Source organism: Corythoichthys intestinalis, chromosome 3, assembly GCF_030265065.1.
Source record: "Corythoichthys intestinalis isolate RoL2023-P3 chromosome 3, ASM3026506v1, whole genome shotgun sequence".
Taxonomy (NCBI): Eukaryota; Metazoa; Chordata; class Actinopteri; order Syngnathiformes; family Syngnathidae; genus Corythoichthys; species Corythoichthys intestinalis.
This window is the reverse complement of record NC_080397.1, coordinates 32,764,306-32,782,952: the sequence shown is the minus strand read 5'-3', so window position 1 is coordinate 32,782,952 and position 18,647 is coordinate 32,764,306. Positions and strand designations below refer to the sequence as shown.

The 18,647-nt window shown below is 37.8% G+C and overlaps 1 protein-coding gene across 1 annotated transcript in view; it reads left to right on the top strand.

Moving 5' to 3' along the window:
* rimbp2b (RIMS binding protein 2b) overlaps nucleotides 1–18,647 on the top strand; it is a 165,544-nt gene that overhangs the window by 20,260 nt on the left and 126,637 nt on the right. The window contains 1 exon segment of the mRNA XM_057833081.1: nucleotides 3,395–3,538. Within this exon segment, the coding sequence (XP_057689064.1) occupies nucleotides 3,395–3,538 (144 nt within the window).

Here is an 18,647-nt window from a genome sequence, read left to right as displayed (position 1 = left end):
CCATGTGATCAGCAGCAAACTTCAGTCGAGCCTTAAGGTGCCGCTTTTGGAGCAAGGGCTTCCTTCTTGCACGGCAGCCTCTCAGTCCAAAACACGCTTGACTGTGGACACTGACACTTGTGTTCCAGCAGCTTCTAATTCTTGGCAGATCTGCTTTTTGGTGATTCTCGGTTGAATCTTCACCCTCCTGACCAATTTTCTCTCAGCAGCAGGTGATAGCTTGCGTTTTCTTCCTGATTGTGGCAGTGACAAAACAGTGCCATGCACTTTATACTTACAAACAATTGTTTGCACTGTTGCTCTTGGGACCTGCAGCTGCTTTGAAATGGCTCCAAGTGACTTTCCTGACTTGTTAAAGTCAATGATTCGCTTTTTCAGATCCATGCTGAGCTCCTTTGACTTTCCCATTGTAGCGTTTGTGGGTGTTTGCATCCAATGAGCCCTATTTAAATGGCCTCAGAGAAGTCACCAGCGCACCACTCATAATCACTCACAAGAAGTTAAGAGGCCATGCTATGAAGCTCATTTCACTGACACAACTTTCTAAGTCACCAAAATTGCTAATTCGTGTTGCTGTATGTATATTTTTGACCCAGCAGATTTGATCACTTTTTCTGTTCACCCATAATAAAGTCATAAAAGAACCAAAGTTCATGAATGTTTTTTGTGACAAAGAAGTATCTGTTCCAATCACTCTATCAGAGAAAAATCAGAGTTGTAGAAATAACTGGAAATTCAAGAGAGCCATGACATTATGTTCTTCACAAGTGTATGTAAACTTTTGACCACAACTGTACATACTCCAACATCAATAAATAGTATAAGATACTATTATTGTAACCTCCCGCTTTCTGTTTTGAGAAGCAAACTCTAATTGCCTTTTGGCCCTGAGTTGGGTGTGCAGCTGGGGACATGCATCTAAAAATATCTTTGCTTGTTCCCATAAGTGGCAGGCACATGCAGCGACATTGCATTAACAGTCATTACTAATTGATGGCATGGACAAAAAAGGTTATTTTCTGGCCATGGCCTCTATGTCTGGAAAGAGACCAAGCAATAACAGCAGGATGGGTGGCAGGGCAAGAGGCTCAAACTTAAAGGAGAAGTTCAGAATTTTTTACATCACACTTTATCTTCGAGTTTGTGAGGGTTTAATTAGTTGGTGAAGTTGATTCCAGCAAATTCTGTGATGTTTGTTAGTTATTTGTTAGTTTGAGGCTCCAGAGTTGCTACGCTAGCGCCAGTCAATTAGCATGTCAAAACAACAACAACATATGCACACATGAAAATCATCGATGACCCATGCAGTCAATAGTGTTGGATATGTTTTAAGAATAAAGTAATCAAAACTTACCAATGCATGTCAATATTTGCAGTTTGAACAGCAACATTTGTAATCTAGAAGCTCTGCAGAGTTTTTTCACTGCTGATTTTTTATGTCGTAGCCAGCAGCAAGTAACCAACTTATACTGTTTCTCGTTCTTCATAGGGAATTTGTGGAAACTCTCCTTTGCTCATTTCTGTCTGTTCCCACAGCCTCTAAATGCACATGACCATGTTATTGGCTGTCAATTAACTCAGCAGACTGAGGCTGCATTCGAGGAAGGTGGAAAGTCAGAGTTTCCAACCTCCGATCTAGAAAAATATGATTGGAACACCTCCACTATTTGATCACTACAAGACAGCAGGTTTGCTGGAGGTCAAAATGTCTTTTGATGGCCAAAATAAAAAATAACTTGACGCAATAAGCCATCTTTGCTGTTTACATTCATTTATGTCGTAGCCAGCAGCAAGTAACCAACTTATATTGTTCCTCATTCTTCATAGGGAATTTTTAGAAACTTTGCTTTGCCCATTTCTTCTGTTTCCACAGCTTCTAAATGCACATTTTGCCATGTTGCTGGCCGTCTGTTAACTCAACAGACTGATGCTGCTTTCGAAGAAGGTGGGAAATCAGAGTTTCCAACCTCCGATCTGGAAAAATATCTTTGGAACGCCTCCACTATTTGATCGCTTACGAGAAAATAAAAAACAACTTGTTGCGATCAGCCATCTTTGCTGTTTACATTCGCTTGGAACACTTTGACATTGCAATTGGTACCATCCGAGCGGGATAAGTCCGACTTCCCACCATCCTCGAATGCAGCGTGAGCAAAAATGGCCGAAGCTCTCCTCTCAATTGTGGTCATATTACGCATCTAAAAAAAATAGTCCTGCAGAATGAAATGAATTACGGCAGTTTTTTTGTGACACTGTTTTGGCCGCATGGGTGTTTTGGAACAATGTTGTCCATTTTGAATTTATTTGACTATGTTGAATCTGTTCATAGATCTGTATAATTTAAAAAAAAAATTTTATTGGCATGCTAAGTTGGTCCCATTGACTCGCGCTAGCTTAGCCACTCCGGAGCCCTGAAACTATCAAATAACTTAAAAACTGCACGGAATTTGTTGAAATCAACTCCACCAATTAATTAAACCCCTGCTTACTCGAAGATTAAGCCTAATGTAAAAAATTCTGAACTTCCGCTTTAAGTATCCACCTGGGGCGACCTACTGAAGCATTTTGTTCGTGGCTGAGATGTCTATTGGTTACAGTCAAGCAAGTAGCATGACATCTTTTGTGTTGAGCCCTGCAGTTTCCATCTTTGCTACGTCAAGACTGGAGAACCATGAAGAGACGGCCCGCCATGCTTGAGTTGTGTTACTGGTCTGCCACTTTTGCACAAAAGCTGCATGTGGTTCCACCTCACTGGATCTATGAATAATTAAAATGTTGCATTATTATGACACTAACATGTATACAGTTGTTACATCAGCAGTTCGGCTGAAGTGCTGCAGTACGGGAATAGAGGATTCATATGTATGTGGATTGTATTATATTAGTTTTTATGCATTTGCCTTTCATTAAAGTATGAAAATCAAATGTTCTCGGTTTGCTTTTGCATGATTCAAACTTAAAAATGTAGCCATCCATTTTTCCAATCCAATGATTTCGTGTGACTTGCACAAATAACAAGTATTGTGTGTTTAGTAATAATTTTGAACTCTTCCAGTAGACACATCAATTTTTCATGGTCGAACGTGTAAACATCAATGAAAGATTTCTTTGAAAGATTTTTTTTGTGTGGCTGTTAGATCTATTCATCGAATCAGACCACCTGCTGGCTTTGAGCACTCACCTACACTTGAACTAAATTTGAGTTCAAGGCTATTTTTACCATCAGTGCAATGTGCAGCAGCAGTGAACTACTACTTTAACTCAGGCAAAAACAAACTGTACAGTCTGAAATTGTTCCTTATAACCATTCAGAGATTGTAGAGTTGCACTCCCTGAGAAAATACAAATTAACTATTGATTTATTTTCCAACATTGCCTTTTTTTCTTGCTCCAGGTCCAGCTAAGAAATGAGGTGGTGCCACTGCAGCTCCCTAGTGTACAGCGTTTGGACAACCTTTGTCTTCTAGAGAATAGCAGCGCAGCCCTGAGCCTCAACGCTGAGACCCTGAGAAGCCAGAGGCTAAAACAGAGGTTACTGGTGAGCTCACCTTATGAAAGTTTGATCAAAGCTTGTTGATGCTGGACTGGACAGGGGTCCATCTAGTGGGAAATGTTCACACAGCAAAAATAGCAATGCAACAATATTTTTGGCTTCACATTTCAAATAGATTACATTCTACGAACAGTATATAACGATAATGAGGACAGATTTCGATGTGTCCTGAAATGGTCACTAAAAATGCATGCGTTCCATGTTGTGAGCACTGCATGATTCAATATGTTTTATCAATGCATAGATCAATGTTTTGCCCAAATTGTAAAAAAGCCATGTTTTATTTGAACGGGTCAGGGCACCAGTGGCCACGTTGGTGAAATAAAATTGATGATAAACAGCTTTGCAGAAAAAAAACATGTCCTGGTCCTCATCAGGCTTTCCTCAGGCTGCCTGCAAATCCCTCGGTCTTCCTTGATGTCTTTGCTTCAATGTGAATGAGCAGAGTCGATTAAATTAGTGTGATGCTTGCAAAGTGGTATACGGATGTATGTGAGTTTGTATGCATATTATTCTGTGATGACAGAAATCTGTTCATACACTTTCATTCTTTGGACAAAAATAGAGTAGTCATATTGGAACTGAAAGCCTTAGATTACCGACACAACAGTATATCCATATTTGAAGCAAAATACAGTGGTACCTCGACATACGATCGCTGCGACACACAATCTTTTCGACATCCGACGTAAAATTTGACTCGCCATTTGTTTCTACATTCGACGACACGACAGCACCGCAGACGGACGCACGGCTGACTATTTCTGTGAGAGAAATCAACACGGGTTTCAAAAAGGTTGGTACAGGTGGTGAAACAAGGAAAAAGGTGACGCTTCCCTTATAAATGAAGATGCAAGTTATAGGGAAATATGAGCGTGGGGTGCGCATCCGTGAACTGGCTCAACAATACATCTCCACAGTCCTCCTCCGACCACCGATCGCCAGTCTTTATAAGTTGACAATTATTATTATTGTGGTTACGTCACCAAAGAAATCGGCAGCTTTGTCAGATTTTTATCATTTATTTCAGAACTTATCCAACACAAATGCCTGCTATCCGCCGCAATTGACTGTGTACTCAAGAAAACATTGAAAGCGAAAGCAAACTCAACCGCATCGCTCCTCTCAGTGTCACGTTACGTGCGTTCAGGTACAGAAAAAAAACGTCCGTCACATTAGAACCCGATTTGTTACATTATTACAGGAATTATTATTATTATTATTGTATTATTATTCCGATTTTTATTTATAATTAATGTGTTTTGCTATGTGTAATTGTCATTTTTAATTGTACCAGCAGTATTTATTAAGGATTTCGTGTAGGTTTTTGGGCTGTGGAACGAATTAATGGAATTATAATGTATTCTTATGGGAAAATCCTGCTCGACATACGACCATTTTGACTTACAAAGCTCCTCTCTGTGTCACGTCAGTCACACGGTGCGTTCAGGTACAGAAAAAACACGTCCGCCACATTAGAACCCGATTCGTTACATTATTACAGGAATTATTATTATTATTATTGTATTATTATTCCTATTTTTATTTATAATTAATGTGTTTTGCTATGTGTAATTGCCATTTGTAATTGTACCAGCAGTATTTATTAAGGATTTCGTGTAGGTTTTTGGGGTGTGGAACAAATTATTGGAATTATAATGTATTCTTATGGGAAAATCCTGCTCGACATATGACCATTTCGACTTACAAACAAGGTCCTGGAACGAATTAACTTTGTATGTACTGTAGAGGTACCACTGTATAAGCATGGTGTGTGCATCCATGAACTGGGTCGACACTAAGGCCGTAAAATGTCGATCTCGGCCGGCTGTCCTCCTCCGTTCACCAGTCTTTATAATTTAAGGTGACAATTCCTATTATGGTAACATCGCCAAAGAAATCGCTAGCTTCGTCAGGTTTGTAATAATTTATTCCATCAACTTGCCTAGTGTCCGCTGCTGTTGACGCCAGGATCAAAACAGAAAGTAAAACTGAATCGTGCTCTCTCGCTCACCCTCACGTCTGCCTCGCGATGCGTTCAGGTACAGCACAAAAAGAGTCCGCCACATTAGAACCCGATTCGTGAGACTATTACAGGTATTATTAGGGATGGGAATCGAAATCCGATTCCAATTCCGAACCGGTTCCTAGTGTTTCGGGCCTCGACATCACAATGAAAAAGCCTTAACGATCCCTTTAACGATTCCTAAAGACGCGTATTGCGTCATCACATGACGTGTCTTGTTGTCCAGACGCATCACACTAGCATGGCGCCAAGAATCACTCGCTCCAAAGTTTGGCTTCACTTCACCAGGAAAGAGGGTGAAAACGAAAGGTTACGATGGTTTAGCACGAGCATTGCAGCCGTAAACATAACAATGACAGCACGTAGGTTCAAACGCTCAAAAGTGTGTCTTCACTTCATGAGGAAAAATTACAACAAAGTAACTTGCAGTCATTGCAAGGTGGATATAACTGCGTCGGGAGGGAATACGACTGTACCGTCCTCACCGAGACGCTAAGGCTCAGTCCTGGCTATACAGCGAGCTAAACTCCAAAATGACGACGCAGAAGACGTTCGTATAATATGCTGACTTTATTTAGGTGTCGGTTTGACACCATCACTTGAAGAGTGAAACTAAAAATAGAAATGAAACAAATCAATTTCGTCCCCAATAACAAACAGGTTGGCATCAACATAAATCAGCAATGATTAGCTGCTAATACAGTAATAACACAAACGGTTAGCATGCGTTTGCTACCATTAGCACATCGTTCAAACCACTACACAACTGGATTTAAGTGTCCGATCGTGAGTGGAAACACACAACAACAACACAAAAGATGATACATACAGGCGTTGCCTCTGTAGATATTTTGCAAACATTAACAAAGAACGTAGGCTCGTAGCAGTGTTTCCTTCTCTCACTAACTCGCTTGGATGCTTTGTAGCTGCACTTCTTCGCGTGTAAGCGCGCTCTTCTTCCAGTGAGCGCTTTCTTCTTCGCGTGAGGAAGCGCAAGGGCGCCCCCATTTCAGCGTGAAAGCACCAAAGGCATGCATTTCAATATAATGGTAAATAATACACTTTAACACATATTGCCAAAGGACGAACAACGACCTATATGCCAATATATACCAATTAAAAAAAAAAAAAAAAAATTAGAAAGTTGTTTCAGTAAAATGTTACACATTCTTGTGTATTTGCCACTTATTTCCACAGTTAACATTGAGACTTTGGGCCTCTTTTGACCTCGTTGTGAGTTTGTAAGGGTGTGACTTCTGATTAAACAAACTCGATGCCAATCAAAATGTTTGTTCTTCTTTTTCCCCAAATTAAAATCAATGACAGAATCGATAAAGAATCGGAATTTTTAAGCAATATCGATAAGGGAATCGGAATCGTAAAAATCGTATCAATTCCCATCCCTAGGTATTATTATTATTATTATTATTATGAACATTATTATATTATTGTTATTCTGATTTTTATTCATAATTCATTTGTTTTGCTCTTTGTAATTGCTGTTTGCAATAGTAACAGCAGTATTTATCAAGGATTTAGTGTTGGTTTTTGGGCTGTGGAACTAATTAATGGAATTATAATGTATTCTTATGGGAAAATCCTGCTCAACATACGACCATTTCGACTTACAACCAAGGTACTGGAGCGAATTAACTTCGTATGTAGAGGTGCCACTGTAATTGATACCAACTGTTTTTGAGTAGGTTTATGTTTTTTTGTGACCTTAGCACCACTTGCTGTGACTGTTGACAAAAGGGAAGCTGCTGTTAGTTTTATTTATAAATTCCCCACCTGCTTATTACATAACTACTTGATGATTAGTCTGTCAACATTTTGTCAGGGCTCATCTGCATCTCTTTAAAAAAGGCAATTTTGAATTATAGGACATAGTATGATTTCAAAACAATGGTATTTTTTTTTCTTAGCACAAACTCATCTATATAAACTGTTGTTATAATGATACTGTACAATAGCCCCCTTACAGAAAGAAAAAAAAAATCATTGAATTCCGGTGAGAGAAAAAAAAAGACAAATGAACCATTCTTCGTCTAAAGAGCATGAGTGCCTGCTAGTGGAGAAAATACTTCCAAGTTTGAATAGTGAATAGTTCCTTCATAGTTACAATTATGAAATTAAAAGGATCATGTCTCCGGTTTTCCGTGGTCAATCGGTGACAAATAAAAAACTGGAACAGAGGTTTAAATCCGCGGTTTCGATTCATGTTGAGGGCATCACTTAATGTCAAAAACTTCATTTTTTACAGTCCTTTAAAGACGCCGCGTGATTGAACAGGCTGGCATGATCATAGAACGGCAAGCTTGCTTCAGATTGGTGTAATGGAGTCATGTGATCATTGTTGTGACGTCTCATTGGTAGATTCACTCTTGCCTTGGCAAAAAAAAAAAAATAAAATAAATCTAATAAGTAGAAGTAGTTTTTTCTTCACATATCTACTCAAGTTAAAGTACAAAATATGGCTTAGTAAAACTACTAGAAGTACAGTTTTCTCAAAAAATTACTCAAGTAAATGTAATGGAGTACATGTAGCACGTTACTATCCACCTCTGGTATTAAATGAATAGATACAAAAGTCACTATTTTAGTTTATTACACTACGCTAACAATTCTAACATGGAAATGTATAGGTTCCCGTGGTATTGCTGACAATATTTTGGAGACTGTTGTGCTATTAACTTGTTTATTTTTTCTTTTTGCACTCCATAGTCAGCAGGGAAATGGGCTGCTCAGAACAGCAGTATTGGGGAGGCAATGGATGGGTTAGAGGTGATGTTATTAGTTCCCTCAAGTGGAAAAACAGATGCTTATGGATCCTGGAAAACTGGTGCACTGTCTGTAATTACCAATATTGCATAGTCCTACATACTGGCTGGCTGAGTGAAGTGGTAATGAAAAACTGACAGAGCATGAAGCTTTTCTTCAGCAAGCACCATTAGCCTGCAGCACTGTTTTTCTATGATGGAGATGCAATCATCAAAACGTAGACACCTTTGTAAAGGTCTCCTCCTACACAGTTGTCTGACCCCTTTACTTTAAGTCTGTCCTATCTACTATATAATATGTTTACCCCTGATATCGCCTTAGTGCACTCAAATGAGAAAGCTATGTGTCCAGCGTGAGCCTTTTTCACCTGCAGTGTTGGAGAGAAAATGCAGCCTACAAAATGTTGTTTTAGAAAAGGTAGACATTTTCTACATAGTAGAGGATTGCAGTAGCGTACCATTGTTCAAGTACAATCGCACTTGTAAGCAGTGTTGTTAATAACCGCGTTAGAGTGTAACGGCATTACTAACAGCATTATTTTTGTTAGTAGTGAGTCATCTAATTATTATTATCTTTGCAACACCGTTACCGTTACTGAGGATGTGAAGGCGTGCATTACTACAATTTGGTTGAATGACGCTGAAGACACGGACAGAGGAGAGCGGGAGGAGGCAAGGGGGTTGTGACACTGTTGTAAACTCAACGCTAAACGGCTTGGAGCATTTGTATAGCATTTGTGTTCTCGCCAGCAATAGCATTTGGCGTGGCGAATGTCATCTCAAACCCTCATACAACTTTTTTTTGGTTTTTGTTTTTGTTACATACAGTTTTTGGCGTTCAGGTGGGTACAATTAATTGAACATTAATGGACTGTTTTCCTGTTGAGTATGCATTATCATCACCAAAGGGTGTTGTCCTTGTAGATGCTACAATGTAATTATAATTTATTTTTGTTTTTCATTACCAAAAATAGTCACTTGCCCTAAACTTTTCTTGAATGACGTATCCATAAACTTTGTGTGATATAAAATAAAATAAAATAAAATAAAATAAAATAAAAACAACTACAGCAAAGATAGGAGAGGGAAGAGATTCAGAGCCTCACCTGCGTGTTGAAAAATATATCTACCGTAATTTTCGGACTGTAAGGCGCACCTGACTATAAGCCGTCACCCACCAAAACGGCACGACACGAAAACGGCATTTGTTCATGGATAAGCTGCACTGGACTATAAGGCGCAGCTGCCCTCACTGTATTATGGGATATTTACACCAAAGAATATTAACCGGTAACACTTTATATGACACCAGCATCTTAAGACAGTCATAAGACGAAATGAACCACCATCGCAGCCAATTGGTTCAAAGCTTCATTGCTTCAGAAGCTTCATTTGGCCATCGCTGCTCCCTTGGGGTAAACAGTAAACCTATGCTGCCACCTGCTGTCAACACTGTTGTCATCCAACATGCCTCCTAGCATGCATTGCAGTGCTACTGATAGTACAACAGGAAAAACATAAAGGCTTTTTTCTTACGGCATTTGAATGTTAAAGTTTGTATACCATTACACTCTTATACAGTCTCTGACAAAAGTCTTGTCGCTTATCCATTTTGTAGAAACAATTGCTAATAACCTGACTTTTAATTATTCAATTGGTTTCAGAAATGGCTCAAATGAAAGCTAAGAACCTCCCAAATTATGTTGAATGAACAAAAATATATTTATATTAAAAAAGATTTATTATTTTAATGAAGACATAAAGGTAAAATTATGGCAAGACAAACGTTTTGTTGCCTACAGAAAGTAGTGTGAAAATTGAACAAAAAATGTACTTCAAATACAAAAATATGTTACATAACATAAGCGAATTGAGTAGTGGTGCAGTGAGATCCAAATTTAATATTTTGTATGACTTCCATGGGCTTTCGCAAGGATTCAGACAATTTATTGACGAAGTCATCAGGAACATCAAAGAAAGCAGTCTTGCATGCCTCCCAGAGTTCCTCAACATTCTTGGGTTTTGTCTTCCATTATTCCTCTGTCATCCTACACCAGACATGCTCAATGATGTTCATGTCTGGTGACTGGGCTGGCCAGTCCTGGAGGATCTTGATCTTCTTTGCCTTGAGGAACTATGAGGTAGAGATTGAAGTATGCGATGGAGCACAGTCCTGCTGCAGAATTTGTCCTTCTTTATGGTTAGGAATGTAAGAGGCAGCTAAGATTTGTTGATATTTCACCCTGCAGATCTCTCAGGGTGCAGACAAATAAAAAACCGTGTGGCATTTGCCACGGCCCACAGCCTGTCAAAAGGATGGACGCTGAAAAAGTGGCAAAAGGTGGATTTTTCAGATGAATCTTCCATTGAATTACACCACAGTCGCCGCAAATATTGCAGGAGACCTACTCGAGCCTGCATGGATCCGAGATTCACTCAGAAAACAGTAAAGTTTGGTGGTTACATCATTACCAAAATCATGGTCTGGGGTTACATCCAGTATGGGGGTGTGCGAGAGATCTGCAGGGTGGAAGGCAACATAAATATCAACAAATCTTAGCTGGCTCTTACATTCCTAACCATAAAAAGGGACACATTCTGCAGCAGGATGGTGCTCCAGCGCATACTTCAATCTCTACCTCAAAGTTCCTCCAGGCAAAGAAGATCAAGATCCTCCAGGACTGGCCAGCCCAGTCACCAGACATGAACATTATTGAGCATGTCTGGGGTAGGATGAAAGAGGAAGCATGGAAGACGAAACCCAAGAATGTTGATGAATTCTGGGAGGCATGCAAGACTGCTTCCTTTGATGTTACTGATGACTTCATCAATAAATTGTATGAATCCTTGCCAAAGCCCAAGGAAGTCATACAAAATATTAAATTTGGATCTCACAGCACCACTACTTAATTCGCTTATGTTATGTAACATATTTTTGTATTTGAAGTATATTTTTTGTTCAATTTTCACACTATTTTCTGTAGGCGACAACATTTTTGTCTTTGACCTTTATGTCTCCATTAAATGATAAATCTTTTTTCAGTGAAACAAATATATTTTTGTTCATTCAACATCATTTTGGAGGGTCTTAGTTGTCATATGACCCATTTCTGAAACCAATTGAATAATTAAAAGTCAGGTTATGAGCAATTGTTTCTACAAAATGGATAAGCGACAAGACTTTTGTCAGGGACTGTATAGGTGAAATTTTAAAAAATATTAAAATGTGAACTATATATTTTTTTTAGTGAAAACACAGTTCATTTCAATTCAATCAGTTAATATAAACATATTTGATGTGAAAGACGTTATAGAATGGATCATGTAATAAAGTGTAGAACATGAAAAGTAACGTCAGTTACTTTGCTGAGTAACTAATTACTCTTACATTGAGGTAACCAACTCAATTACTTTTTGGGAGAATTAATTTGTAACTGTAACTAATTACTTTTTTGAAGTAAGATTAACAACACTGCTTGTAAGTGGCAATTGCATCAACTCTAATCCTCAAAGCTCGATCAAACGTTCTTCCTTCACCAAGTTAAAATTGCTTGTTTTATTGTAGAGCATGATTGGATTAATGTTATGATTTTTGTTCACTGATTCAAATAAAAGATGGCATTGGATCGGAGTGGTTGGTTAGACTGACAATCTGAAACAATTAAGTGTCATAAAATTGAATCCATAATTTATGAGCCAACATCTCAACGAGTGGAACTTTGAAATTAATACCTGAATGTTGGAGTGTAACATTGAAATTGCACATCTCAACCACAGCAGCCATGATGTCAAAAAAGACGAAACTTAAGAAAGAATGTGAAGTTTTGAACTATACCTCCCAGGCCAATTTCTGCCCTAATACTTATTCATGTAAGAGAGGTTGGCGGCCGAGCCTACAGGTTTAGTTAGGCCACATTTGGTTTGATAGTGCTGTGAATCATCACACAGAGACACATTTTAGTGATGATCATAAATATGAACCAGCCAGACAGGAAAAATCTGTCATTCTCAGGCTAAACAGTGTCTAGACACTGTCAGGGTTTTAAATGTTCTCCTGAACAAACACAATTTGAGTTAACTTTATCTCATCTCGTCTTTTGCACTGTATCCTAATTGCCTGGATTAATAATGTATACTGGTTTATTAATATTCAGAGACATGAGTAAGAATGTGTAGTTTTTACACAAGGGGTTATCCTCTCTCTCTTTTTTTTTTTTTTTTTTTAACTCATCTGACATTGTTTATCACGCTCCACATTGTTCATCTATTATTCTATTCCATCGCTTTCATTAATGGACTATTAGATGCCTGTCTGTATGTCTGATGACATTGGGCATTTACATTTCCTCATTTGGGCAACGAGCTTATGTTTTTTTCCCCCCTTTTGCATATGCATTTTGTACTCTACATCCATTTATGTGGGCGGTCCTCTTGTACTGGGGGAACAACCTCATGTTTACATCACTTGTAATGAAATTAAAGCTGTGTGGCACTCAAGAGAGAGGCCTCCACGATCCACTAATTTGATTACCTCTCTTTAATAAAGCTCAAATGCTGCTGACTGACCCAGGGACTCCCTGCATATTTTGATTATCTTAATTCATTTGCTTGCCTTCCATATGTGGTCACATTACAACTTCACCCAAAGGCAAGAAACTGTTAAAACACTCCACTAACACTACTAATTGTCCCCAATACAAAATAACCTCACCACAACATGATACACTGAAGTTTATTTCAGGGGTTTTTCAATAGTTGTGATGACAAAACATGAATGATGACCATGTAAACCTAACCAAAGTATTAATAATGTTAAATACACCACATGTCTGGCAATTTTAGTCTTTCTCTATTCCATCTATCAAATCCTCGATTAGCCTATAGTACGTATGTGCAAGCTTGACACAGAAACTCCATTGTTGTGTTTTGACTGGATAACTGTGGCAGGTCTTTTGATCGATCGTCTTGTTATAGTGGAGTCTGCTAATATTGACTCTGCCTCTGAATGCAGTGCAACCTTTTAATTGAAAGGCTATACAAATTGGAATTTGCTTTCAGATTCACTTTCAGGAAAAATGTACCTCTAAACACATAAAACTTTAGAGTCACAACACCCACAAGAATTACTTGCCTAATGGTGAGTAGCGCTGGGCAATATGATGATATAAATTACGTACCGTTTTAAATTCTGATTTCATCAATTATGATGATATAAAAATACAGTGGTACCTCTACATATGAAGTTAATTCGTTCCAGCGAAGCTATGGACCTTGAGTCTGTCAATAAATTTATCTATCTATCTATCTATCTATCTATCTATCTATCTATCTATCTATCTATCTATCTATCTATCTATCTATCTATCTATCTATCTATCTATCTATCTATCTATCTATCTATCTATCTATCTATCTATCTATCTATCTATCTATCTATCTATCTATCTATCTATCTATCTATCTATCTATCTATCTATCTATCTATCTATCTATCTATCTATCTATCTATCTATCTATCTATCTATCTATGGCGAGCTATTAGTTTATTTTTTGATTGAAAATTTTACAATTGTTGTTAAATGTTATTAAAACGAAAACATGAATAATCAATATAAAATTACTATAACTTGTACTCAAACTTATCTTTTAAGAACTACAAGTCTTTCTAGCCGTGGATCCCTTTAACAGAAAGAATGTTAATAACGTTCATGCCATCTTGTGGTTTTATTGTTATAATAAACAAATACAGTACTTATGTACAGTATGTTGAATGCTTATGTCTGTCTTGTGTCTTCTCTTTCCATTCCAACAATATTTTATAGAAAAATATGGCATACTTTAGAGATGGTTTGAATTGCGATTAATTACGATTAATTTTTAAGCTGTGATTAACTCGATTAAAAATTTTAATCGTTTGACAGCCCTAATAATAGTAATAATAATAATAATAATACCTGTAATAATGTAACAAATCGGGTTCCAATTTGGCAGATGTATTTTTGTGTGGTGTACCTGAACTTTTACTTTCACTTCACTTGTTCAGCTGAGGCGGACAGTAGGCATGTTGTGTTTCACAAGTTCTGAAATAAATAATTAAAAATCTGACGAAACTGGAGATTTCTTAAATTTATACTTATAAAGACTGGTTAATGAAGGAGGACTGCTAAGGTCATAGACCGTCTGCGGCTGTTCTGCCAAAATTTTCTACATCGGTGAAAAGTGCTACTCGAGGTGAATTTGTCATCCAAAGTACTACCGTGCGCTTTCAACTTGTTTTGTATAGATGCATACAGGCAGAATGTACTAAAAAGAAATTAGATGGGGAAGAAATTAAAAATAAATGTATATCAAATACGGACGGTTTAAATACGCTGCGTGACTAATGTGATCAACAGATCAACACTGCTTTAAAGCTAACACAATGCTTAAAAGTATGAGTGGAAAATACATGCATAAAGTTGTTTTGGGGCAATGAAAACTCAATAAAAAACAAAAATAGTGAGTACTCGCTGCTTTTAAACGATTTGCGCAAGAGATTTAAGCATTGTTTAAATGTCTCGCCGCGTAGTAGGAATTGCAGAACATCGTATTGTTGAGCCAGATCACGCATGCGCACCCCACGCTCGTATTTTTTTTTTTAATCATTTCCATCTTCATTTCTTTTTCCTTTTTTTCACCACCTGCAGTAAGATTGTTGGAACCCACGTTGATTTCTCTCACAAGAAAATCATCCGTGCGTCCGTCATGCGGGAAAACAAAGAAACTGCCGCGCTGTCATGAATCGTCGTATTTCGAGCATGTGGTCGGATGTAGAAACAAATGGTGAGTCAAATTTTACGTCGGATGTCGAAAAGATAGTGTGTAGAAGCGATCATATGTTGAGGTACCTGTACTCAACTCTACAGATCTGATATTTCCTCAATCAGTGATCCGGAAAGGCCCCTTGATGTCTATATACTAGCAAACTATTGGTGTGTGATAAATCACCACCCAACACAAATGCATGGTACAAAAAAAAAAACAAAATTAGCTCAGTGGCTGCTATTCAAGTATTTTTCACATTTTTTAAATGTAATTGTCATCATTTCCTCTGTGTTATCAAAATCAAAGGTTGACCAGCATCCCCTCATACATTATGGTTGACATCAGCGATTACACTATACATCTAAGATACACATACACAAAAATATTCAAAATGATAAGTAGTAAGTGTTCAACAAAATTGGAAAGTTTGCAAGAAAAATGAATATAATGATGGAATCTGAGCAAAACACCTTGAAGGGACATTCTGAGACAAATGAAAAGTCCAATGCAGCGTGACATGTTTAGCTATAAAAAAAACAAGGCCACCCTGCCAACTAGAAATCCCAGAGAGGAGTGTCAGGGAATTAAAACCATGAACAATTTTCCCCTCAAGGGCAGAAGAAAACTCTCCCTCTGGGACTGAGCGGGCTGAAGCTGCCGAGTACCTTACAATAGGGCCGATATTGCCTCTTTTATCCAACTTTGACACCTTGGAATCAGAGGTCGAAACAACTAAGTACAGAAGTGGAACTAATCCAGGCGAACAACTTCTGGTGTAGGTCTCAGTCTATGCGTTAGACCTAAATTTACACTTAGCAGCTTTAGCACCTTTGTGCTGCAAAATTGAATCAATGAAAATACAAGCAGTAGTAATACTAGTACAGTAGAATAAGGATAAATTAATGTTATTTATTGGGACCGACGTAATTGGCACCCCTGCTTTACATATTATAGAAATGATAGGTTAGCGGGCAGTCATCTCTATCTGTTGATTACCAGTATTCATGAGGAATGTTGGAAAACAGATTTGATGGTGCAGTCAAGTTCTTTTTTTAGACAATTTGTCAAAAATGCAGTTGCAAGAAAGGTGTCAAAATCTGTAAATGTATTGTTTGTTGAGTTGTCGTACTGTTGCATCTCAACTTTTTTTTTTTTTTTTTTTTTTTAAGCTTCAATTAGTAGACTGACAGTACTTGATAAATTCAGGGTTTTAATTCAATCATTCCCCCCCCCCCAAAAATTTATAGAATCTTTTTTAAAAAAAAAAAATTTCTCATAAGAGTAAATGTATTTAACTCTTTCAATGCCATTGGCAATGCTAGATGTCCAATCATGTTCTTGTTAAAATCTTATACAAAAACTCTTTAAAGGGAACCTCGGACTTAAACCTCGGTTGATCACAACATACTACTCAGCAGATTGGAACAGTGGGTAGGGCTTACTGACACTATTCTTCAGTGGTTCACATCCTATTTACATGATAGGGATTTCTTTGTGTCAATCGGAAACTATCAGTCAGAACGAACCAAATTCACGTGCGGAGTCCCTCAAGGGTCAATTCTTGGACCACTCTTATTTAACATCTATATGCTTCCGTTAGCTCAGATAATGGAACAGTATGACATCTCCTATCACACCTATGCATATGACACACAACTGTATATTTCTGTGTCCCCACATGATTATAGTCCCTTAGTCTCCCTGAGCAAATGCATTCATCAAATCAATGAATGGATGTGCCAGAATTTTCTCCAGTTAAATGTGGAGAAGACAGAGGTGATCATTTTTGGGCCAAAAAAGGAATGGTCAAAGATAAGCAGCCAACTTAGCACAATGTCACTTACAGCTACAAATCAAGTCAGAAACCTTGGCGTAATTATTGACTCAGACCTAAAATTTGATAGCCATCTAAAGTCCGTCACTAAATCCGCTTATTACCACCTAAAAAATATAACCAGAATTAAGGGGCTTCTGATTCAACAAGACATGGAAAAACTTATGCATGCATTTATTTTCAGCAGATTGGACTATTGCAACGGTATATTTACAGGTCTTGATAAAAAATCAGTCAGGAAGCTGCAGCTAGTACAGAATGCTGCAGCCAGAGTCCTCACAAATACAAGGAAGCTGGACCACATTACACCTGTTTTGAAATCGCTACACTGGCTTCCAGTGAGTCAAAGGATAGACTATAAAATACTACTGCTCGTCTACAAAACACTTAATGGCCTTGGACCAAAATACATGCTTGACTTGTTAGATTCCTATGAGACAATTAGACCCCTAAGGTCATCTGGAACCGGTCTTCTGCATGTTCCAAGAACAAGAACCAAGTAGGGTGAGGCAGCATTTAGTTATTAAGCTCCTCCCCTCTGGAACAAGTTACCCGAACGTCTGAAGTATGCTCAAACTGTTAGCTCTTTTAAATCAGGGCTAAAAACGCTTTTGTTTAGCACTGCATATCCATAACTGTCTATATATTTCAATCTACCTGCTTTCTATTCCTCTTGTGCTTATCTCCGTTGCTGATTTCAATTATTATTAGTAGTAGTAGTTTTTGTTCTATTTTTATTTTTGTTCTATTTTTATTTATTTATTTTTTATTCTGTGATTAAATGCGATCTTTTGTCTTGGTTTTTACGTTGTGTTAATTTAAATGTGATTTTTATGATCCACCTGTGATGTAAAGCACTTTGAATTGCCTTGTGTTGAACTGTGCTATATAAATAAATTTGCCTTGCCCTACCTTGCCTTAAAAACTTGTAGGCTCTAATAAGCCACAATTGTTCTGTTTTACTAAAATTTGTTATTGGAAAACACATAAAATATTACTATTGATTTAATTGATTTAATAATCTATAATATGTAGTACATGTTTTGACATACAGATGATTTAAACATACAATGGATGCTCGGGGTGATGACGTAGTTTGTCACTGTCACCAGACGAACACTACGAGTGTTATGAAATTCCTTCTACACGGCAAGACGTCCAACACATGCGAACATTGGTTAAAAGCGGCGAGTACTTTCTATTTGTGTTTTTATTGAGTCTTTTTTACTTTTTGCATGTGTTTCCCTACCATATTTTTAAGCATTATGCTTTCTTGTTGCCGCTTTAAAGTGCGTACGGTATGATACCAAAAAGCATGTTTATTTCATATTTCACGCGGTGTTTTATGCTCCTGAATGAAATGGACCGCTTGGATGTGTGGAAGCGATCGTTTTATATATTCAATTTTTGAATCTCGCTCCATGAAAATTAGTGACTTCCAGCTTTAGTCTCGGGTTTAGGACGAATGCGAATGTCACCCGTGTCAGCATCTCACAATACAACATTGCTTTATAGCATGCAGATGGACTCATCTGATTTTGCGGATTAATTCATTTATTTTTCGCATCACGCCAGAGAAACGGTTGCAGAAAATTGTTGCTGCACCTGGGAGAGGCGTGTGAGCCTTTTTGGGTTTCACAAGGTTCCCAT